This window comes from Bison bison, unplaced genomic scaffold, assembly GCF_000754665.1.
Source record: "Bison bison bison isolate TAMUID 2011002044 unplaced genomic scaffold, Bison_UMD1.0 scf7180017864327, whole genome shotgun sequence".
In the NCBI taxonomy this organism is placed as follows: Eukaryota; Metazoa; Chordata; class Mammalia; order Artiodactyla; family Bovidae; genus Bison; species Bison bison.
The window spans coordinates 7568035-7593268 of record NW_011494899.1 but is presented as its reverse complement, the minus strand read 5'-3'; the positions used below and the strand labels follow the sequence as shown (position 1 = coordinate 7593268).

Sequence of the window (25234 nt, the reverse complement as noted above, 5' to 3'; positions counted from 1 at the left end):
GTGAAGAACTGACTCATTTGAAAAGACCCTGGTGCTGGGAAAGATTGAAGGCAGGAGGAGAAGGGGACGGCAAAGGATGAGATGGTTGGATGGCATCACTGACTCAATGGACATGAATCTGAGTAAGCTCCCGGAGTTGGTGATGGACAGGAGGCCTGGTGTGCTGTGGTCCATGGGGTTGCAAAGAGTCGGACACGACTGAGCGACTGAACTGAACTGATTTAGAAGGAAGTATAAAAATCACCTGCCAAAGAAGTTACCCAAATGGTTAAGAAATATTTTAATCCCAAAACCATATAAATAGATGATAAATACTTAGATATGATATCAAATCCTGATATCCTGTTTGCTTAATCCCTGGGTGAATTTGCTATCTATTCAATAAATATTCAACATTCTATAATTACATTTGGGTTGAGAAGTTCCTCAAGCTAGTGGGCCTCAATTGAGAAGACTGAAAGAGCTAATTTGCTGATAGGCTTCAGAGGTGTGAGAGAATTCATGGCCTTCCTCAAATGCCCCATGATGGTACTACGTTCTTAATGGCAGAGCCTGTGCCTTCCAGTTAGCCATGAAAATTAGAATAGCAAACTTCGCAAGAAGATCTGTAATAGGTGGAGAGCAAAATCCTGTTCCTTATTTCTTAGTCCAGTTGCAATTCATATGACCATTGAATTATTTGGAAGTAATCGCAGTACACTCCTTATGTTTTGTGGAATAATGGCCATTATAGTGTAATATCAAAAAAGTTTTTTCAACCATAGGCAGATCCTTACTGATATTTGCATTCCTTTAAGCAATTATAGTTAGTCCTGCTATAACATTAACATACGCATTTTAAAAAATTACTCTGCTGTACAGAGTCATACAGTGAAAATCATAGGGCCAATGGGGAATGTGGGTTAAAGACACAACACTCAGTAATTTTTCAGGGACCCAGTTTTTAAAAAGTGAAATGAGGGACTTCCCTGATGGTCCAGTGGTTAAGACTTCCTATGTCAAATGCAGGGGGCACAAGTTCAATCCCTGATCTAGGAGCCAAATACCTACATGCTGCATTGCGCAGCCAAAAAAAAAAAAATAAAATAAAATGATAAGAACCTAATAAAAAGATCAGTGGCACAGTTTTATACATGTCTAGTAAATACTGCAATAGGTATAACACTTTACCTTGAAAAAGACCTGAAATTTGCTTGTGAAAATGGGGTTAAAAATATTGCAGCTTGTGATCTATTGGAAGCAGTGGAAGGAGGTTATTTGAAATTGGGAGAGTTGTAGTCTCAGATGTGCATGGCTGTGGTGCATTTAACAGGGTGAACTAAAGTAACTGGTCGATATTTCAGGTGTACGTGTGTGTTCTACACAGTCCCGCCTGGCTCAGTTGAACTGGGTGCAGTTTTCTGAATTTTTCTAGTCTCTCTCATGAATAAAATCATGGATAATCAAACATGAAATGTATGTTATGCTCTAATTGTCTTGGAATATTTCAGTTGCATTGGAACAAATGCTCATTTTCAAAACAAGCATTATAGTGAAACAGTAGCATTGTGAAATGACACCATCTTGGCCTGTCTGAAATTTGGATTTGGCACTTATAACTATCTATTATTTCTGCAGTAAAACCCCTGAAGATATTGACACCTCTGACTGATCAGACTGTAAACCTTGGAAAGGAAATCTGCTTGAAGTGTGAAGTATCTGAGAACATAACAGGAAAATGGACTAAAAATGGCCTACCTGTTCAGGAGACTGACCATCTAAAGATTGTTCACAAAGGAAGGTAAACAAGCCAGAGCAATCCCTGAGTGAGGGCTGGTCGCCGTATTGGCTTCTTCTACTTCCTAAATTAGATGATTGGTAAGGATGTTTGGAGAGTAGTCATAAGGAGAGTATCTATTTCTGGTGTTTTGTTTCCAAATAGCAGCAATAGGTGATTTCTCTGCCGTACATCATGTCATACTTGTGACCTGGTACCTGCGCCTTTCAGTGAGGTGCTATTATTTTGGAATCCATTGATTGAGTCTTCCTATATAAACATGAACTTAGCAGAATGATACTGAATTCGAGTTGAGGAACTGGTCAGATTGGATCCACTGTCCCTAACTAATAAATGTCACATGATCCTTCCACATTTTTTTCCCCCCCGCTAGAGAGGAGGTTGCTTAATATCCTAGATTCTAGCAAAGATGCAGGGCAAGTCCAAGAGTTCTTAAACTTGGATCCATGGATTCTTAGGAGGCCCATGAACTTCAGGGCCCCCCCCCAAATCCTCTGAAATTGTAAGCAGATTCTCTGTGTACAAAAATACTTGTTTTTCTCCAGATTGAGGTGCCATTGTGTCCATCAGATATTCACTGGTGCATGATGCCAATGAAGTTAAGAACTACTGTTCTTATGCCAATATTTTTAAATAACCATCAATGGAGTAAAACCTTTAAAATTGTGAATCACTAAGTTTTATATCTGAAACATAGAATACTGTATATCAACTATGCCTCAATTTTTTTTTTAAGGACTGTTGCTCTTAGGTTTGCATAAAAAACCAAAGTCAAGGTTATTCTTGGTAATTTCTTGAATCTTAAAGAGTGGCATCAGTGAGGTATTATCTTCTATTCTTTTTTTAAGCTATGAGATTTTTAAAAGGCAGAAGAGATTCTTGCATAGTAGACAGGCTGTATTTGTAGAGATGGTTCCATATAGCCCAAAATAAATACTGAATGTGGATCAAAAAATAGGCTAATTAAGTATTCACATTATTCTCACTCTCTCTGCAGGCTGCACTAAGCAAGTTAAGATAAAATCATGTGTCTCCTCAGTTTGAGTCTTATACAGTCTAAATCTTTGCACAGTCTTAGGACCATGTTTTTTCATTTCCTTAGAATCCACAAATTAGTAATAGCCAATGCTCTCGTTGAGGACGAAGGTGATTATGTATTCACACCAGATGCCTATTCTGTTACTTTGCCTGCCAAAGTTCATGTTGTTGGTGAGTAGATAAAAGAAATCATTTCAGAGTTGTATTCTTGTTTTTCTGGTTTTGCTTACCTTGGAATTATATTCAAAATGTGACATTTAAAGAAAATGACATGAATTGGTATTAATCACTAGGCATAATATTAATAGTTGATTCTTAAGAGGTCTTAACAATGAAATAGTTTTGCAAGGTACTAGCACTGACTGCTTTGATTCCTCTTATATTCTTTTTGACCAAATAAAATATTGGTTATTACCAATGTTTAACACTAGACAAGACCTAACCCCTATAATCGCATGGAAATAAATGTCTGATAACAAAGGCCATGTTTAATATTCTAGATCCACCTAAGATCAACCTGGATGGTCTTGATGCTGACAATACAGTGACAGTAATTGCAGGAAACAAGCTTCGTCTAGAGATTCCCATCAGTGGGGAACCACCTCCTAAAGCCCTTTGGAGCCGAGCAGATAAGGTTTGTTCTACACACACACACACACCCCCTACCCTACTCCCTTCCTTCCGTAAGTCAGATGAAAGGAGGCAGCAGATAAATGTATGGCAAAGATATAGTTACTTTAGCAAATAAAGATCACTGATTTTTAGGCAAATACAATAACTGTTCACTTGCTTTTCATATTTCTGACTACCTACTATGTGAACATATGCAAATGAATGTTATTATGTGCCATGAATGAGATTCTATCTTTCCTTCAATTGGGTATCAGAGAATGGAGTGGAAGAGATATAGATAATGAATTATTAAATAAAGTCCCTCTGGATAGTAATGAGTGTTATGAAGATTAAAAATAAAAAACAAGGTAATATGATTAGTAAGTGACTGCATGGAGCATCTACAGCCTCTATGAATGACAACAGGGAACCATTATGTGAATATAAGAGCAAAGAAATTTCCAGGTGATGTCAATGCAAGAGCAAAGAACAATAGAAAATGTGCTTGACCTTCTGGAGGAATAAAAAGAAAGCCAGTATGGCCAGGACAGAGTGAGTAAGAATAATCAATAAGATTGGAGTGGTTAAGTGGAGCCAGCTCAAGTGTCATTCTGTGGCTTCCTATATTAAATGTTTTAGGGGTAGTAAAACCATTCTACATAATACTATAATTATGGATACCTGTCATTATAACATTGAATTATGACATTATGACCCACATGACATTATGACCCACATAACCCATAAGACATTATAGGTTTTTCAAAACCCATAAAATGTACAACACCAAGAGTTTATGTAAACAATAGATTTTCAATGATAACCTTTTATCAGTGTAGGTTCATTCATTGTAACAAATGTACCTACTCTGGTGGGGGTGTCAGTGGTGGGAAAGACTGTATATGTGTGGAAACAGGAATTATATGAGAACTCTTTGTACATTTGCATTCAATTTTGCAGGGAACTCAAAGCTGCTCTGCAAAAACATTGTTTAAGGAAGTTGGAGTCTGTTTCCTCCTTTTCTATTTTCTGGAGAGAAAAAAAAAAAAGAGCTTTGTTAAGCTATGGGACAACTTCAAGAAGTCAAATCTATGTGTAATTGGAGTCCCCAAAGAGTAGGACATAAAAATATATGAAGAATTAATGGCCCCAAATTTTTCAAACTGATAAAAAAAACTATAAAATCTCAGATCCAAGAAGTTCAATAAAATCCAAGCACAAGGAACATTAAGAAATTTACACTGTCATAATCAAATTGCTTAAAACCTGTGGTTAAGAAAACAATCTTAAAAGGAAACAGAGAAAAAGGTTACATTTAATCTGTAGGAACAAAGACTAGGATGACAGCTAATCTCTCTGGAAGCCAAGCAAGTGAGAAGACAGTGGATCAACATTTAAAGGGGGAAAAAACTGTCAGCTAGATTTCTATACTCAGTAGAAATAATTTTCAGAAACAAAGGCAAAATAAAGTTATTTTCAGATGTGCAAAAGCTGAAAGAAATCATCTCCAGCAGACTTGCAGTATAAGAATGCTTAAAGAAGTCCTTAAGTCAAAATGAAGTGAGACTGGGCTTTCCTGGTGGCCCAGTGGTAAAGCGTCTGCCTGCCATTGCAGAAGACATGGGTTCCATCCCTGATCTGGGAAGATCCCACATGCCACAGCGCTACTAAGCCCACCCGCCACAGCTACTGAGGCCCACGCCCTAGAACCCATGTTCCACAACAAGAGAGGCCACTGCAGTGAGAAGTCCACACACTGCAGCTGACGGGTAGCCTCCATCACCACAAACAGAGAAAAAGCTCGAGCAGCAGTGAAGACTCAGCGGAGCCAAAAGAAATAAGTATTATACTAAAAAAGGAAGTGATACCAAGATGAAAGCATTCTCAAAGGAACTAAGAGCGCCAGAAATGGTACCTACATGGATAAACATTTAAGAATTTTTTCTGACTATTTAAATCTTAAAAGATAATTGGTTGTTTAAACAAAAATAATAATTATGCACTGTGGAGCTTTAAACATTAGTGTAAGTAAAGTTTATTACAATGAAAACATAAGACCAGGAAGGGAGAAACAGAAGTAAGGATGAGAGGGAGTGAAATGGATGTATGCTGTTGTAAGTTTCTTTTGCTAAACATATAATATTATAATACCACATGAAAGTAGACTATACTATAAACCCTAAAGGAACTACTAAAATAATAAAACAAACAGTTATAGCTAATAGGCCAACACAGAACATAAAATGGAGTCATGGAACCATATTTAATGAACCTGAAAGAAGGCAAAAAAACAAGAGGCAGAAATAACAAATGGGACAAATAAAAAAAACAGCTACCAAGATGATAGAATCACAGAGGAAAATGGTTAAGTTGGAGGTTTTAATACTTTTCTCTCCATAGTTGGTAGAACAAGAAGACAGGCCATCAGTGAAGATATACAAGGTTTAAGAAATATTATCCACCATCTTGATGTAGTTGACATTTATAGAACACTCCATTAAACAAAGCAGAATGGGCATTATTTTAAAACACACAGGAAAATTTACCAAAATAGACCATAAATAAGTCTCAATAAATGTAAAAGGACTCAGGTCATGCAAGGTATATTCTTTGACCACAATGGAATTAATTAGAAAACAGTAACAGAAATATTTGTAATATTTCTAAATATTTAGAAGCTAAGTAGCTTCTTTTAAAAAAAAAAAAGAGAAAAAATGTAACTCATGGATCAAAGAAGAAATTACAAGGAAAATCAGAAATTATTTATGTGGTGAGTTGCTTCTAACTGTTTGCCAGGCTCCTCTGTCCATGCAATTTTTCAGGCAAGAGTACTGGAGCAGGTTGCCATTTCTTATTCCAGAAAATATTTATGAACACACTACATATCAGAATTTGTGAAATATGACTAAATCAGTACTGAACATCCCTATTAAAGAAACATTCCTATTAAAACATCCACATCCATTAAAGAAATGGAATTTGTAGTTTAAGATCTTTCACAAAGAAAATTTCACATGTAGATGGCTTTATTGGATAGTTCCACCAAATGTTTAATAAAGAAATAATATAAATTTAATATAAACTTCTAGAAAAAAATTGAAGAAAAGAAGATAGGAATATTTCCCAACACATTCTTGAAGGCTAGTATTATCCTTACAGCAAAACCAGAAAAAGACATTACAGAAAGAGAAAACTACAAATCAGTATCACTCCTGAACATAGGACAAAAATAGTTTTAAACAGAATTTAGCAAATCAAATCCAAAAGTACATAAAAGGAACAATATGTTATATCCACAGGTGGCTTATCCCAGGAATGCAAAGGTGGGTTTAGCATTTAAAAATAAATATAATTCACCATATTAACAAACCAGGGAAAGAATGTGATCATCTCAATAGACACAGAAAAACATTTGACAAAATTAAACACTCATTTCTAGTAAAAAAGCAAATAAGAACATGAAAGGAACTTCCTCAACATGATGAAAGACATCCTTGAAAATCCTACAGCAATCCTGTCATCCTACATAATGGTGAAAAGACCGAATGCTTTTCCTCTAAGATCAGAAAGAAGAGAAAGATGTTCCCTCTTACCACTTCTATTCAACATTGCACTGAAAGTTATAGCCAGGGCAATCAAACAAGAAAAAAAAGTAAAAGACATAAATTTTGGAAAGGAACAAGTAGAACTGTCTTTATTTACAGTTGACATAATCATTGATGTATTGGTTTGGCCAAAAATTTCATTCGGGATTTTCCATAAAAATCCAATATAAGCCACACACACACAAAAAAGCCTGCTAGTACAAATAGTCATGGTAGCCTTATTTGTAATATTCAAAAGCTGAGAAAAATGCAGATTCCATCAATGAGTGAATGGATAAATAAAATTCATACAAGGAAATAATACTCAGTAATAAAAAGAAATGGATTAGTGATATAGTGCAATAACTTGGATGAGTCTCAAAATAATTATGCTGAGTGAAAGAAACTACCATTTTAAGAAGCCGTTAAAAAAAAACCTGACAATACCAAATAATGGCAAGGATATGGAACAATGAAAGTCTCATTCATTGCTGGTCAGAATGCAAAATGGTACATCCAGTTTGGAAAAGAGTTTGATAGTTTTTTAATATAAAGTTAAGCGTATACTTCCATACAACTACAAAGCTATTCCTAAGTATCTTCCCCAAAGAAATGAAACACATGTCCACATAAAACCCTGTTCAGGAATGTTTATAGATGTATTTATAATTGTCAAAACCTGGAAATGACTCAAAAGTTCAATTGTATAAGGATATAGTTGTACATACATAAACCAACTGCACATGGAATATGCAATGGAAAACTGCACAGTAATGAAAAGGAATGTGCTCATAAGACATACAGCAAAATGGATCAATCTAAAAAACTTCACTTGAAATGTTTGACTCCATTTATTTGACATTCTGGAAAAGAGGAAACTAAAGTGGCAAATAACAGACCAGTGATTTCCAGAGACCAGGGTTTAGTGGGTTGAATGCCAAGGAGTGTGGGGACACTATGGGAGGCGATGGAGATAGTCTGTGTCTTGATTACGGTACTGGTTACAGAATCACAGAAGTTTGTCAAAATTCATGGACTATATATCTAAAAGCTATGAATTTTACTCTGTGTAAATTATAGCACAGTGAACAAAATAAAATATGGAAATATGAAATGGATAGTATAACACTGCCCTAAGTAAATCATTTTTCTTTTCACATTAAAAAAAAAGAGCAGAACATCTTTTACAATCTTAAGGTAAGGATTTGGCTAAAATGAGGCTATTTTGTTTTATCATAAAATAAGAATCATGAAAGCCACTTCAAATATTCTTACTGTTGTCACAATCTTATGTTATTGAAGATTTTTAAGTCCTAATCCAGACCCTAAAGAGTAGAAGTGACAGTAGTTAGTGGCAAATTACCCAGGTTCTAAACCGCCTGGACCTTCTCTATTTTTCCTCTTTGTGTACTGGCTGCCCATTGTTGCATGGAAGATATGACCTGGGAATCAGAAAAATGTACTGTAAACTTCTGGCGTGAGAAAGAAGGAAGGGGAGAAATGGAGGAAAATAAGAAGGGGGAAAAGGGAAGAAGGAGAAAAGAAAGAAAATATAACAGAAGTCTCAGCTTCCCTCTGTCTTTACTTTAGGAATTAGATGTTCATTCTTTCATGTCCCACTGGAAGGGAAAAATCAAATTGGGAAATTGCCATTGTGTCCTTCTTCAACCCCTTCAGTATTTAAAAATTTTCAAAACATTTTAAGAAATGAACAAATCATTATTTAGTTTCTTTTATGAGAAACTAGAAATATTTCTAGTTTAATGTACAAAGAAACTCTCCTCCTAGAATGACAGTTTTGTGCTTAGATTTGTGGTCCTCCAACTTTCTCTTTTTAAGGAGTTAACTGATAGTGAACTTGGGAGTCAAATCCCAGTTCTACCACTTCTTAGCCATGCAGCTTTGGGCCATAATTTTCCGGTGTGTAAAATGGGATGACAGTATGTTTGTCCTTAGAGCTGGTCGAGGATAAAACTAGGAACATGCTTTTCAGGCATTAGCACCATTTCCAGCTTAAGTGCCCAGGCACTCTGGAGGTGTCCTTATTGTTTGCACAGATCATATCACATTGCGTTTCCTCTCTCCGTAGGCTATTATGGAGGGCAGCGGCCGGATAAGATCTGAAAATTACCCTGACAGCACCACTCTTGTTATTGACATAGCAGAAAAAGATGATTCTGGTGTTTACAACATAAATCTGAAAAATGAAGCCGGGGAAGCACATGCAAGCATTAAGATTAAAGTTGTGGGTAAGTCTTCAAGTCAACAAACTTCTAGGATCAAGCTGATGTGCTTAGATCTTAGGTAGACTTTCCGAGCTCTTGGGTGTCTCAGCTTTTCTGGGTAGCTGACAAAAAAACTCGCACTACAGCTGTACTTTATAAACCACTGCCTTTCTTTCTCTGTCTTTGCCACTTCTTTCTATGTCTTTCTTTTTCTTTTCTTTCTCCTCTTTTCTTTTTTTCCTTCCCTTCTCATCTCTTTTCTTGCCTAGAGGACTAGTTGCAAGAAGGAATAGCTCAAGTTAGACTTTGGGGTTGCTGACCAAGTTCTCTGCAGTCACACTCCCTTTCAGTGTCTTCCACAGTCACTGACACACAGTTGTTAAATAATTTCCGGCATCACATTCATTGTAGAGTGCCGAGGCAGTGCAAGCACAGGTTGGAAAAGAATTTTCAGAAACAGAGCTTTTCAGAAGGGAGTGAGTTTATTAAGAACAAAAAGCAGAGATTATGAGGGCACTGCAAATGCAGCGGGCTAACCTCCTGCCAGTCCAGGGAGAGTCAATGCTTTTTATGGGTTAGTAGCCAATTTTTATAGCCTCAAGACAAAGCACATTCCTGCTGGACGGTTGGCATTAGGTGATTGGTTAGGGCGCCATAGGGTGACTACCAGGGTGGGCACTTTTGCTTCATTTGGGATCAGGAAGTCTGCTGATAATTTAAGATCAGGGTGGCTTTTGGCGATGTTCACAAAGGGGCTCCGTCAGTTCCAGAGGTGACCTTGGTGCTGGGCTCCACTTCTGTGGTCTTAGTGCAAGGCCTAGCACCTGTGGCCTTGGGGCAGGACTCCACACAGAGGAGTAAGACCTGCCTCGGTTCTCAGATGACTTTCTAAATACTTTTTTCCAGACCGCAAAACCAAGTGAAATGAGTCTAGCAGATTACTGATAGACCAAGATCTCATGATTTCTTCATTCCATTTTAGTTTTCCCTCAAGAAACATATTTCAAATTGATCCAAAGCTAAGGTCACTTTATTACATATTGAACTATAGAAGACATGGTAACTTGACATTAAAAAAATTATTTATTTGGCTGTGTCGGGTCTTTGTTGTGGCATGCCAGATCTTCGTTGCATCTTGCAAGATCTTTCGCTGTGGTTGGTTGGACTCTGTAGTTGTGACATGTGGACCCGGTAGCTGCGGCACACAGGCTTAGTTTCTCCTAGGACTGTGGGATCTTAGTTCCCTGACCAGGAATCGAACCTGTATCTCCTGCATTGCTAAGTGGATTCTTAAGCACTAGACCACCAGGGAAGTCCCTAACTTGCCATTTTTGACTTGGATTTCTACCAGTCAACATCTTGAATCTTCCAACTAATGTAAAATGTACAATGATTAGTCTTTGATTTAGTTCTGCTGTAAATTCACTTTGTAGTTAAGAAACAAAATCCCATCCAATATTTAGGCAATAATTTAATTTCTTAGTCACTATTTTCAAGACAAACAAGAGTCTTGAATTTCATGCGGTCCTATAATGTGACACTAGCTTAAAAGATTTAGAGACATCATTTCTATTTGTATTGGGCTCACCTTCCCTGATTCCATAGGGAACAGGACCTTATGCCTAAACTAGTTAGCCAGTGCATTTCAGTAAACATGGAAAAATACTCAGAAATAGCATTGCTTCTGTGATTATTACCCCAAAACATATTTTCCAATGAACATTTTTCTTTGTGCTTTTGGTCAATTTTATTTATTTAATTCAATTTGTTTGTATGTTACAGATATCCCTGATCCTCCAGTGGCACCAAATGTGACAGATGTAGGAGACGATTGGTGCATCATGACCTGGGACCCTCCTCTCTATGATGGAGGGTCCCCAATCTTAGGTAACTGCATGTTGGTTCATCTGTGGAATGGCCAATAGAGTTGATGTGCTCTTTATGCACATTAGCACAGAACACATTTTAAAATACTGAATTTAGAAAAATCTTTACATATCCATTCAAATTAAAATATATTGGGGGATGTCCTTTAAGTACTTGAGATTTAAATAGCTCCTATGAATATCATCTGATTTCCTGTCCTCTTTTTTGACATTTCTATTCAGTATCTAATTTTGAAACAACCATAAGTCTAACTTTCCGGTCAGTAAATGCCCAGCTCCAGAGAATTATGTCTATGAAGCAGTTTCATTTAGGGTTAAATACTTAGAAGAATTTACTTCCTCCATGGAATAAGAACATTTTTCTCCTTGCTAATAATGAAACTTACAAAACTGGTTATTCCCCCTTCTTACTTGCATTGCTGGGACTCATAGTCACTGTACTAATTTCTATGGCCTACATATCTGTGGTCTACTTTTTCCTCTTCTCTTCCTAGCACCACTTTAACTTTTTAGTGTTTTTATTTTTGTCTATATCCCATGATGTTAATATTTATATTCCTTATAATCTCTCTCAAACAACTGATGGAATAAGATGAGTTGAAAATACATGTATGACTTTTTCACTTAGAATACTGAGAATTTAAGAAATTTTTGAGAATTCTAATATCTAACAAAGTTTACTGTTAGAGGCCAAGGAAAAAACCTGTTTCCATTTTGTGTCCCCTTCAGGGTATTTCATTGAGAGGAAAAAGAAACAAAGCTCCAGATGGATGAGGCTGAATTTCGATCTCTGCAAAGAAACAATCTTTGAGCCCAAGAAGATGATTGAAGGTGTGGCCTACGAGGTCCGCATCTTTGCTGTCAATGCTGTTGGCATCTCTAAGCCCAGTATGCCCTCCAAGCCTTTTGTTCCATTGGGTGAGTCAAGAGAGGTGTGTCTCTGTCATGAAAATCATTGCCCCAGGTTGTGACTGCTGTCTTCTGACTTCTAACTGAGCCAGACCTAGAAGCTTCTTGGAGTGGCGCCAGAGCAAGAAACTAGAAATTGTTCGGGACAATTGTCTAAGAAATTACAAACAGTGTGATAGAGTTGAATGCCTTCATATTGTAGGCCCTGGAATTTATTACTGGAATTCCAAAGACAGCTGTGGGTGGCTCTGTTGCCCCTCCTCACTGGAAACATAGTTGAGCCTGTTGACACATGACTACCCTCCTTTGACCTTTTGAAAATATAAGCCAGCACCTTAATATAGACACTATAACTAAAACAAATTGAGATCTATTCAACCAAGTACACTTGGAAGCTAGTCTCTTTGCTTTACAACATTTTAAATGTTATCTATGAACCAAAAAAGTCAATTCAGTAAAGGCAACGAAAGAGATTAAGATGTCTCTGCCATTTTATGGTAGAGAAGTGTAATTTTCAAAGAAGAGCTTGCACTTGAAAATTAAGAAGTTATAGGAAATTTACACTAGATCATTAGATCTCAAACTTTGACTTTTTTCAAATGCCTTGGGCCTCCCAGAATCCCACACCAACCTCCCAAGTGGAGGGCAAGTGTGGCAGCATTTCTAAAATATTTTTCATGCCTGGCAGATCTTTGCCATATACACAGCGTATACTCAAGAAGTCGTCACTGAATTTTATTAAGATGTGGGGGTTTCTGTGTGCATTTTTATTTGTGTCCTAGTTCATTTGACCACAGTTCCTGTGCCATAATTCCGTAGTTAATAGTTTCTGCTTTTTCCGTCTTTCTCATCTTTAAAGCTGTAACCAGCCCTCCTACTCTTCTGACCGTTGACTCTGTAACTGACACCACAGTCACAATGAAGTGGCGGCCCCCAGACCAGATTGGCGCAGCAGGTTTAGACGGCTATGTGCTAGAGTATTGCTTTGAAGGAAGTAAGTACAGCTCATAATTCAAACGAATACCGTCATCAATAGGTGAGATATGCCCCCCTTTCTTTTGTTTCTGTCTTGGGAATTCTTCTCCTGCCTACTGAAAATGACAAGCCAAAGGTCATCCTTCTGTGATAGATAAGAATTCAGCCCTTCATTGGTATTAATCATCTGAGATCTCCAAAATATCCAAATGGGCTCCCAGATCTGACCACACGATAGATCTAGGACATAGGAGGAGGGATTCTAACCAAACTTCAGGGATCCCTTCTTCTTGAATTGGTGGAATTAAAATGCGCCAAAGCAAAATAAAAGTCTAGTTAGGATAAAGCAAATTGGAAATGCTAAACTCTATACTGAGCAGAGGTCAGTTATCAGCAGAGCTACCTATTTCTAGATAAGGAGAGATTATATATTTGACTATCTGGTGATCAATTCCTGCCTTCTTAAGAAAAAAAAAAAAAAGAATAATCAAGAACAACTTTCAGTGTTTTAAAGAATCAGTAAAGAATTTTACACCAGAGGGTGTAAGAAATAGATTTGACAAATGGCAGTAATATGTTCCAGGACATGAGTGTATAAAATTTTAATGGTTTAATGGCTTACATTTAGGAGGTGAATAGAAACTGGCAAAAAAAAAAAAAAAACCTCTTGCTGATAGCAATAATAAAAAATAAAAAATGACTCAAGAAAATATGGGCCGGAGTATATCTAAAACCAAAAAAAAAGGTACAGTTCACTAAAAGCCTCTTGTATTTTTTTATTTCCTACTTGTCACGATTTGGAGATGGGTGAATAAAACTGCCCTAGCTCTAAACTCAGGCTCCATTCTAGATGATGGTAGGTAAACAGTCCACCAGGGAAGTTTGTTCAAATCTCGACAAATGAGAGGCCAAGATAGCCTCTAAGAAAATTCTTTGGACCCGCAACTTTAACATGACTCTTACATGAATGAAAGAGAGACTCCAGAGCACATTTGAGAAAACAGGAGTGTGAACAGAAGGAAAGCGCCTATGAAGACGAAACTTCTTTGAAGAGCACACTGCTGAAAAAGAAGCCCCAGGCCTCTGGATGGGAGCACCTGTGGAAATAACCTGAGTTGGTCGGGAGGGTAGAAGAGAAAGGGGAAATAGAGAATCTTGGTAACACTCCATTCCATTCACATGCACTCACTCACAGAGCACTGTGCTTGATTTTTCCAGGGCTTAGATATCCACTAACCAAAACAACAATGGGGGGAATTAGAAAACAGTTCCCAGAGTTATCCCAGTGTGGGAGGGGGCATTGTCACTCAGGCAACAGATAAAATCTTGAGCACTTCAGACTATGGTTTATTCCCGTTCCATTCCCCTCCACCTGTTTGGAACACCCCCCAAGCCCTCCTCTCTGCTATTTATACTGCCCTGCTGGCAGACTTCCCCAGTCTTCTATGTGATGGGGCTGCTGAATGTGAACCTTTTGTGTATGTATGAAACAGAGCAAATTCTTTACTCTTTTCTTTCTGATAGGTTTAAAAAGTAAGAAGATACAGCAAAATGATAGATGGCTGTCATTTTGATGTTACCCACCTTAGATAAAATACAACGAAGTGTATTTTACATAATTTTGTGTGTGGTCTGTGTAGATATATATGTATACCCCCTATACATATATATATGTACACAGTCATTATTATGTATCTATTTTGCCACATAACGTGTTGGAATTAGCTTTCTATGGAAGTTCTTTCATAACGTGTATATCTTTCTTCTTGCAGTCTTTTCTTCCTTTCTGTGGCTGCCCTGTTCTCCATTCTCTCTTAATGGCTGTTGTCCTCCAGACTAATTTCTGTAGTGTTTGATGCTTTTAGCTACGTCAGGTTTTATTCTGTAAGAGAATTCTTTCTTTTATAAGATCGTGTGTTGGTTTGGACTCTGTCTTTCTCTTGGTTTTTATTTTACGTTGTAATGCCTGCACCATTTTACTCTTCACTTTCTTCCTTCACCCTGGTTCTTCCTTTTCTTCCTGAAAACTTTTCCTCATGTATCAAATAACTTTCACATTCCTTTCCCAACCCCTGGACACCAGTTTCTTTCTCTGTTTCCCTCAAGTAGTTCCAACATGAAAAGCTGTTTTTATTTCTCTCTGATCTTGCTTTGTCCTGTTTCCTCTTGAAATTTTCTTCTTTCCTATTTCTTCACTCGTTCATGCATGTTTTCTCAGTCTCCTGTTTCATGTTCTCATCAATTGTCTCTTCATTATGAAATATCAACATGGTAGCTCCCAGACCGACCATTGACTTCAAGGTGTTTCTCTTTTTCAAAGTCCTGAGTAATTTGTATCATTCACATGCCCTCCTAGCCACCAGGATATTCTGGCTTGCTGCTCCTTCTCCCTAATACTCTAGAAGGGCTGAAATAAGAGAAAGAAGAATCCCCAGCCCCCTGCTCCCTTCCTGATAACCTAGATGGTCATCATTCCGAACCATTAGGGGAACACCCACAACCCCTCTGTGAGCCAGGAGCATCCTCCACCTGTGTGGAATGCAAGAACCCAGGATAGCTTAATTTGTTTGCTAGACCAAGAGCTTGTTGTCATGACAACCAGGGGCTGCCTCCTGGGCTGCGGGGGGCAGTTTTTATTTTCATGGAGAACACTTCCAATTCCTGATAAAACAGGGCTGCCCTTATCTCAAGCGCCCTCACTCCCAGACTCTGATGTGTGAGCCCCACATAGGGAGAACTATGTTCCCTGAGGACCCACCAGACCCTCCCCAGCTGAGGTGGCAGGGACAAGAGCAAAGGGAGACTGTCCACTGCAGACTGCTCCTCTATGGAGTCTAGGACCGCTTCCGCCTTTGTCTTCGGGGTCTTGCTTTGTTCTTTTCTACTTCTTGCTCCCGGAGTTGGAGGTGTCCCAGCCTCCTTTCTCCTCCTCTTCTCTGTGGCAGGTGCCTCAGGACAAAAAAAAAACCCACAGTCTGGACAGAGCAGGCTGTGCCCCTCCTGAGGAATTCCCCTCTCCTCTAACGTGTTTGGTCTCTTCCGTCACTGTTCTGAAGACAAATATCTTTGCATACTTTGCACACTTTACTAACAGAGAATGCTGACTACTGATACGATATTCTTCTGGTGTGAAAGTGGGTGTCTTTAATTAATTTTAATGACGGATTCTCAAAGGTACATCAGCAAAACAGTCTGATGAAAATGGGGAGGCTGCATATGATCTACCAGGTAAAGTATTCTCTGAAAGCTCTCAGAGTTTCTTACTGTATGATAAAGTTTCTGGGAATGTTCCAAGACCAAGCATGAAATACACCCACACACAAAAAGCCCTTAGGGATGGAAGGGGAGGGTGGGCCATGAGTTAATAAGGCGGGAACCAAGCCTTCTTCTTTCTTGTTTTTCTTCCATGGGCATAATAATGCATATAAACTTTTAGAACTTGAAATGTTTGTAAAACGTGGATGCTGGGTTTAAACTTTCTTGATGTTACAGACAAAGCTACCAAAAACATTTTAAAAAATCAGAACTTTTGACTGAAGTGAAAGATTATGCCAATTCTTTATGAGGTCTTGGCTCCTGAGCTGTGTTTCCTCTTTACTGTGGATATAGGCTTCTTTTCTTCATAATTGGGGGCATAATCCAACTTCCCATGGGCTTTCCTGGTGACAGACGGTGAAGAATCCACCTGCAATGCAGGACACCTGGCTTCGGTCTCTGGGTTGGGAAGATCCCCTGGAGGAGAGAATGGCTACCCACTCCAGTGTTCTTGCCTGGAGAATTCTGTGGACAGAGGGGCCTGGCAGGCAGGTCCATGGGGTGGCAAAGAGTCAGACACAACTGAGCGACTTTCACTTCACTTCACTTCAGACTTCCCACGGCCATATTATTGTCTTATAGTAATAAGCCTGCCAGGATAAAATGGAGAGATCATATGAGTATAAAGACCAGTGTCTCTCATTCATACGAATAGTGTTCCTTTTTTCCTGACCTTTAATGTATATTGATGGATAAATATCATGGTTATATCAATTGTAAAAAATGTATACTGTAAAACCAAATTGGAATAAGTTACTACAAAATTCCTGGAACAGTCACTATCATTCAGGATACCCTAGTATCATGTATAAGAGACTTTTTAGAAATAGCAGAATCTAACTATCATTCCTGATTTTTACCTTAGCCATTCTAGGCCATTATTCATTTAAATATGATAAAAGCCCAGCCATGTAGTCTGAGTTCAGAGCAAAGTCATATTCCCTCAAAATGATTTAGAGTAAAATACTAATTTAGAGTAAATTGTTTAACAAGATGATTTCTTTCACTAACTATTATTTTTCTTTTCTTTTTTTCCTTAATGGACTTTAGCTGACGACTGGATAGTTGCAAATACAGAACTGATCGAAAAGACCAAGTTCACCATCACAGGTCTGCCAACGGATTCAAGGATCTATGTGCGTGTGAAGGCTGTGAATGCCGCCGGTGCCAGCGAGCCCAAGTACTATTCTCAGCCCATCCTTGTGAAGGAAATCATAGGTAGGTGGCAAGGCTTTCAAAATTTTGTCTCCATGTTTTTTTAACCGCTTTCTTTCTGAAACCCTCCTCTTTTGCTGTCACTCCTTTGATATTTTATTAATATCTCCTGGGAGTTAGAAATGAACAAAATAGCCCTTTATAGGCAGTGTGGGAGGTCAGCTCCCAGTTTTTAACCTAGTACTAGGACCAGATAGGTACACCAGGTTGCAGGAGCCAAATCTGTTTGGGCTGCCTTTTTATAATGGAGAGAGAGAGGCGGGGAAGAAACCGTTCAAACAATCCGTACAGCAGCAACAATGGCTCCAATGAGTCTGTGAGGTCAAAATCATTTTCATAGTAATATGAACATGCTGTTTTCCCTTTTCCAAAAGCAATGGTGTGTAAAACTGCTGGTGCCTTAGCACAGATCATATTCGTGCCACCGAATTGTCTTGTCAGTCTTTTCTTCCTCACCACCATGCACTCCCAATTAAAATAAATGGGCCTTAGAGTGTTCTTGATGAGGCATAAAAATCATTAATAATCATTTAATATGATTATAATAAAAAATTAATCATTTAATCATTTTTAAACCTTGGTTCTTGAGTACACTTTTTCCCTATATGTGTGACAGTGAAATGCAAAGTATATGTCAAGATTTTATGCTGTGTACTGGAGTGGGTTGCCATTTCCTTCTCCAGGGTATCTTCCCAACCCAGGGATCAAACCCAGGTCTCCCTCATTGTAGGCTGACACTTTACCATCTGAGCTACCAGGAAGTAGCTAACCCTTAAGAAATTACAATTCATGTTTTAGTGTAGAATCAAAACGGAATATCCACAATTGTCTGAAAAAATTTATTAAAATATTCTGTGTGAAGCCAAATTTTCTTCAAGCACTTCAAGCAAAACAACATATTGCAATAGATTATAAGTCAGACAATAAAGATATTTGCCAAAACAGAAAATAATGCCATATCACAAGTTTTTGTTAATGTAAATATGATTGTTTTCATTAAAATGATATTTATGTTGTTATTTTTCAAGTAAGTATATAAATATTTCAAAATATATTGGTTTTAATTTCTAATATGGTTAGTATGATAGATACAGCCTATATAAACAAAAGCTTTGTGGGACCTTCCTCTGATTGTTTTTAAGAGTGCAATGGGATACAGAGACCAAAAAGTTTGAGCATCACTGCTCTAGGGCAAAGAATATTGGAAAGTGGTTGAGTATCTAGATCTGGATCATGTTGGGCCACAGACTTATGGTGTGACTGCCTGAAACCTTTTGGGAGGTTAGGGGATGGATGGATGGAAAAAAGTGTGAAGAATGCAAATTTTCTTAGTTAATTCTGGAGACAGACTATGAAACATGAGTTCTGTTTCTTTCATTTATTGACTATGTGGTTTCAGGCAAGGGACTTGCTTTTCCTGAGCCTTAATTTCTTCATCTGCAAAACAGAGACAATAATCGGACTTACCACCTCAAGAACTTGTGAGAGCTGAATGAATTAATCCCTGTTATTTGCGTAATGAAATGCTTGCCACACAATAAGCTCTTGGTATAAGCTAGCTTTTATTATGATGATGGTTTAGTGTGCTATGGAACCTCGCTGAGTCTCTTTTTCCTTAACTCTGTGAAGTTAGGGAGTTAGAGGATCCCTCAAGTTCTCTTCCAGCTGGAGCATTCAGTAATCACCACTACTAACATCATCATCATCATCTCCTGAGTTTATTGAGCACTTACTATTCTCAGCCAGTATGCTAAATGCTTTATCTAGATGACCTTATTTAATCCTCACAACAATCCTGTGAATTAGATCTTGTGGAGGAGGCTGAGACCAGATCTACTGTCTGATCTAGAACTCAAACCCAGATCTCTCTGACACTGCAGTCTGTGTGTCTAAGCAGAGCGTAAGTACTTGAGGCTGACTCCAGGTTCTAATCCTGGCTGTGTCACCTTGGGCAAGTGACTTAAACCCCTGTTGGCTTTAGTTTCTTTATTATAAAGTAAAAAGAATACCTTTGTCATAAAGGTAGCTGTGAGGGTTAAGTTGGTCCCTTCATGAAAAGCATTTACTATTCCATACTGAGCCCTCAAATGATACTGAGCCCACTTCATCCCTGTGAGCCATGAGCCTCGATTTTCTTCTGCCTTTGATGGGTTTATATCCACATGTCCTAATATCTTTGTGGTGTTTAATGAATATCAACATTCAGTGGGTTAGTGCTGCATGTTACATACTTCACCATAGCCATAGAGGGAGAAAGTTACCATTAAGTGCTAACATAATTACATAAGCAACAAGTGCTACATACTAAAGCTTTTTTAAATTTTTTAAATTATTAAAAAATTTTTATTGGAGTATAATTGCTTTACAATGTTGTGTTAGTTTCAGCTGGACAAAGCTATTTTATTATTATTATTTTCTGGTGAGAAAAAATGGTCAGTCCTACCAGCTAATGTGGTGATTGTAGATCTTTTACTGAATGTTCGTTGGAGAATATACTCACTGTTAGAAACTACGAAAAATATATATAAGGCCCTAAGAGAAACTTTAGTGTTTGCTTTCAGTTATTTCGGTTCAGTCACTCAGTCGAGTCCGACTCTTTGTGACCCCATGGACTGCAGCACGCCAGGCCTCCCTGTCCATCACCAACTCCCGGAGTTTATTCAAACTCATGTCCATTGAGTCGGTGATGCCATCTAACCATCTCATCCTCTGTCATCCCCTTCTCCTCCTGCCTTCAATCTTTCCCAGCATCAGGGTCTGTTCAAATGAGTCAGTTCTTCACATCAGGTGGCCAAAGGATTGGAGTTTCAGCTTCAGCATCAGTCCTTCCAATGAACACTCAGGACTGATTTCCTTTAGGATGGACTAGTTGGATCTCCTTGCAGTCTAAGGGACTCTCAAGAGTCTTCTCCAATACCACAGTTCAAAAGCATCAGTTCTTTGTTACTTAGCTTTCTTTATAGTCCAACTCTCACATAATAAAAATAGGAAGTTGCAGAAAATGAAAGAGGTCAAGAGTAAATTTTGTTGAGTCAAACTGTTAAAACATCTCTGCTTGAAGGTAACATTTGGAACCAAAGTTACCATATATAATCTATTAGTGGCCCATCTAAGATTTTACTGCAGAGACATAAGCACAGGGAAATCCTGATGAGTATATGCCAGGTACGCTTATGTAAGGGTGCTTCCAGTGTATGGTACTAACTACAAAATTATGCTCTTCTACTCTATCTCAGAGGCTCCAAAGATTCGCATCCCAAGGCACCTGAAGCAAACCTATATCCGCAGAGTTGGAGAAGCCATCAATCTGGTTATTCCTTTCCAGGTAATAATTCAGGGTTATTCACTTTCTCTTTACAATGCTGGGGTGTTTAAGGAGTAAAAGGAGATGATACTTCAGCATTTACGTTATTCATGATTCAAGATTTCCTCAGAGGAAAAGTAGGAAATCATGGACCAGATTTGGAGAATGACTAAACAATTTCTTGCTTTAGAAGTACTGAAATCTATAAAACTGTCATAGATTTTCCAAATGAGACCTCATCTTGTCTGAAGCTCAATGACTGCAGTGGGCCAGAGAGCAAATACCAAGGAGACACCAAAACAAGAAATGCTTGTTTAAGATCTTAAAGATCTTTTTGGGTCTATTCATATGTAAAAACGATCTTCCTTTTAGGTGAAGTTCTTGCTGTAACACGCAGAAAAACAACATGTGCTTGCTTCCCACAGTTATCCCAAACCACACTCAAATTACCCAGGTTCCAATGAGGGATAACTGAAATTTGAAATTGTGAAGTCACTCACTGAAGTATATTAATATTGTTAAATCATTGCTCCTGAAGAAGAATCTGTTGTTTATAAGTTTAACCAGGTTTTGCATACAATAATCACTTTTGCACTCTCTCTCTCTCTCACACACACACACACACACACACACACACACACACACACTGCACCATTACCTCCTTACTCATTTGATTCCTTTTATGCCTTAGACAACGCTGTTCAATAGAACTTTCTGTGATGATAGACATATTCTGTTAATGCAATGTCCAATATGGTAGCCAGTAGCCAGATGAGGCTATTAACTTAAAAAGAGCAGCTAGGAACTAGGGTGATGGGAATTTTTAATTTTCCTTAATTTTATTTAGTTTTAGCTTAAATGGCCACATTTAGCTTGTGGCTGTTATATCAGACACCCTTAGAACTAAAATTTAGGTCTGTGCACACATTTGAACACACACATACACCCACAGCTGTTTCAAACTCAGGCTCCCATGAAAATTAACCTAAAGGGACAGCCAGGTCAGGCCATTCTCACTGCGCTTGGGCCCAGCCTTAGAAGAAGTTATCTTCTACATAGACAGAACGTGAAGTCAGAATGGAAGTCAAGGAGGAAGCGGGTGTAAACGTGGCAGAGGAGGAAGGAGATGGCTTGGCAAGACTCCTCCCACTTCTCTCCTTCCACAGCCTTAAATCAAACTAGGAGTTGGCACAAGCCAGGCACCCAGGACCCTGCTCTGCACTGGGGCTGAATTAACCCTCTAGTCTCCACACCATGTTGACAACTGGGGCTAATCCCAGTTCTGGATCTTGTCGGGGGAGGCAGTGGATTCAGCTTCTGTGACTGGGTCCTGGGGAGGAAAGAGCATGAGAACAGGGGCCTCGTGTGTATGGCATCCCTAGGGGCTGGTCATTTATCAGGAGAGGGACGGTGAGAGTAGTATGTCACGTTTGTATATTTATGTAGCCTCTGGAGTTCTGAGACCTCATGTGAGCCCCATGTGAGAGTCAGGAATGGCAGATTTCCTTACCACCTTGAGAAAGGAAGGAACTGATTATTCAGAGAAGTTAAGTGATTTGCCCAAAATCACACAGCAAGAAAAGAGTAGTGCCATGAATAGTGTCTATGTCTCCAGACACTAAATCCAGTGCTTTTTTCACTTCATGTTTTATCAGAGAACTCAATTTCTTCTCCTAGTAGTTAATAATAAATTGCAGTTTAAGGAAATGAGACCTGGAACTACTTTCCCATCTCTAACAATATTGTTAAACTTCCTACTAGCGCATCTGAGCACCCCGTCCGTTTTTTCAAGGCCTGTGGGCAGGGGTTTGATATGTGTCTCTCACATTCCTTAACAGAACCTATCAACAAGCCACGTTAGGATCCCTTGGGAAGGTTGTGCCTTACCAGACACTTGGTTCTTGTCTGTGGGTTGAGCCTGGAGGCTCAGGAATCTTACGGAGTTCCTTTGTAATGGAAACTGAAACTCACATCCTCGACTGACATTATAATTACTCAAAGTCTGCTCTTAAAGAATAGTTTCAGCTGTTACCAGAGAGGGAATTACAGACAAATCTAAAATGAGCAACATGGTACAGTGGAATAATAATCATTAACATGGAGATGATCAATGAAACCCTTATGCAGTGCGCGGAAGCTTAGAACTTCAGTCTTGGTAACAACAGTGTGAGACAGGTACTACTCTCATTCCATTTTACAGATTAGGAAACTGAAGCAGAGAGTTTAAGTAACTTGCCCAAAGTCACACAGCTATCAAGCAGTGGAGTCAGGATCCAAATACAGATTCTGGGGCCTCGGGGCCTATGTTCTGAACCGTTAGGCTGGGATGTACAGGATTTGGAGCTGAAGAGACCTGGCTGGAAGACCAGGTTCCAGCACTTAGCTGCAAGGCCTTGTGCAAGTCATTTGATACCTTTATCCAAAAATAAATAAATGAAGATAATGATACTTACTGTGAAATGAAGATTAAAGGAAGTTATAAATATCATGTACCTACCAGTGCCTTGCATACCCAATGCAATTGATGGGCAATAGTGAATATTACTTTACTGCTGTAACTGCCCACCATCAGACAGTTTTCCAATCTTGCCAAGGATAGGGTAAGCCACTGACCATGTTTTTAATGCTGAAAAAATCTGGAGACAATCTGATCCCCTTCCACCTCTACTTTTTGTCTTCTTTTTTAAGGGAAAACCAAGACCAGAATTAATTTGGACAAAGGATGGTGCACCTATCGATAAGAATCAGATCAACATTCGCAACTCTGAGACTGATACAATCGTATTTATCAGAAAAGCAGAGAGGAGCCATTCTGGGAAATATGATCTGCAGGTCAAAGTGGAAAAATTTGTGGAAACTGCGTCCATCGATATCCGGGTTATTGGTAGGTTTGGAGGAAGAAACTAGAATATTCTATGCAGTATGGAGACAAATTGTCCTTAAAGAATCAGAATTTCTGTTAGGTTGGCTCTACAAAAAATTCCTTTTTTTAGAATTAAGAAAAAAGATAAATTAGTAAAATTGGTTAGCTTGTTAGAGTAACTTTTCACTGATTAAAAGGACTAATGAGAAACTTAGGGCATATATATTAAATAAAATTAATGTATGTACTTTCTAGTGAAAACCCTCTGTACTGTTTTACAATCTAGGTCGCTCTTACTCTGTTTCTCAACTCTTTGATGATGAAACTATTTCTTGTGTTGAATTCTTGCATTAAGAAAACATTGTAGATTTTAGATTTTTTCTACAAGAAAACATGTAGATATAACATGTTTCTTACTTCATTTAAAATTGGCTAATAGTAAAGTTAATGCAAATGCAGGTTGGATCCCTGGCTCGTGAAGATCCCCTGGAGGAGGACATGGCCACCCACTCCAATATTCTTTCCTGGAGAATCTCATGTACAGAGGAGCGTGATGGGCTACAGTCCATAGGGTCACAAGGAGCCAGCCACGACTGAAGTGGTTTAGCACAAAGTTAATGGAGAATGAAGGATTTTTATTAAATGTAAGAAAGGTGTACCTAAACAGAGTTAAACAATTAAAGACTGAACTGTGGTTGGTCCTGCAGAGCTAGTTAGATATTTACCTGTCCAGAGAAGGTTAGTTCTTGTTTCTTTCCACAGTCAGGGTGATAGAGAAAGGATTTCTTATAAATAGACTCTTCTTGCTTGAACTGTTCTATAATTTTTGCAGTGTCAAGAAATAAATTTAAGAGCAGAGTTAGGAGAATCCTTGTCTCCAGTCATTTTCATTAGTGCAGTTTAGCAAATGTGCTAGAACAACAGGTTCTCTAACCAAAGGAGCAACTTCCTATGGCGAGCCTTTCCTTAGGTGAAAGGTCATGTTCTTTAAACTAAACATTCTTTTCCCATTGACTAAAATGTCTTGATTTTTGTTACGTAGAAGAGAGTATGGAGGATGCAATGTGTGCCCTTGGGTCTGGCCTGGCTCCATTTTAATGGAAGCTCTTGTAGTTGAATCTGGAAGAGGCTTACCCTCTGAAACATGGGGAAGGGCTTTTTCATTTTTCCTACTTTGACATGTAGTTACTTTACCAGGTAGTGAAAAGGGCCTGGCACGTCACTCACACATTCAGAGTGTATAATAAATAATAACAATGATTATCCTCAGGTCAGTTCAGTTGCTCAGTCGCATCCGACTTTGTGACCCCATGAATTGCAGCACGCCAGGCCTCCCTGTCCATCACCAACTCCCGGAGTTCATTCAAACTCACATCCATCGAGTCGATGATGCCATCCAGCCATCTCATCCTCTGTCGTCCCCTTCTCCTCCTGCCCTCAATCCCTCCCAGCATCACAGTCTTTTCCAATGAGTCAACTCTTCGCATGAGGTGGCCAAAGGATTGGAGTTTCAGCTTTAGCATCAGTCCTT

At 38.6% G+C, this 25234-nt stretch overlaps 1 protein-coding gene across 9 annotated transcripts in view; it reads left to right on the top strand.

The window, feature by feature from the left end:
• Positions 1-25234, top strand: part of MYBPC1 (myosin binding protein C, slow type) — a 101808-nt gene that overhangs the window by 58054 nt on the left and 18520 nt on the right. For all 9 annotated transcript variants that reach the window (XM_010853450.1, XM_010853447.1, XM_010853451.1 and 6 more), the window contains 10 exons: positions 1618-1780; positions 2880-2986; positions 3316-3449; positions 9101-9260; positions 11019-11123; positions 11852-12040; positions 12891-13025; positions 17372-17539; positions 20773-20861; positions 23529-23724. In XM_010853450.1, the coding sequence (XP_010851752.1) occupies positions 1618-1780; positions 2880-2986; positions 3316-3449; positions 9101-9260; positions 11019-11123; positions 11852-12040; positions 12891-13025; positions 17372-17539; positions 20773-20861; positions 23529-23724 (1446 nt within the window). The remainder of the gene's footprint in view (positions 1-1617; positions 1781-2879; positions 2987-3315; positions 3450-9100; positions 9261-11018; positions 11124-11851; positions 12041-12890; positions 13026-17371; positions 17540-20772; positions 20862-23528; positions 23725-25234) is intronic.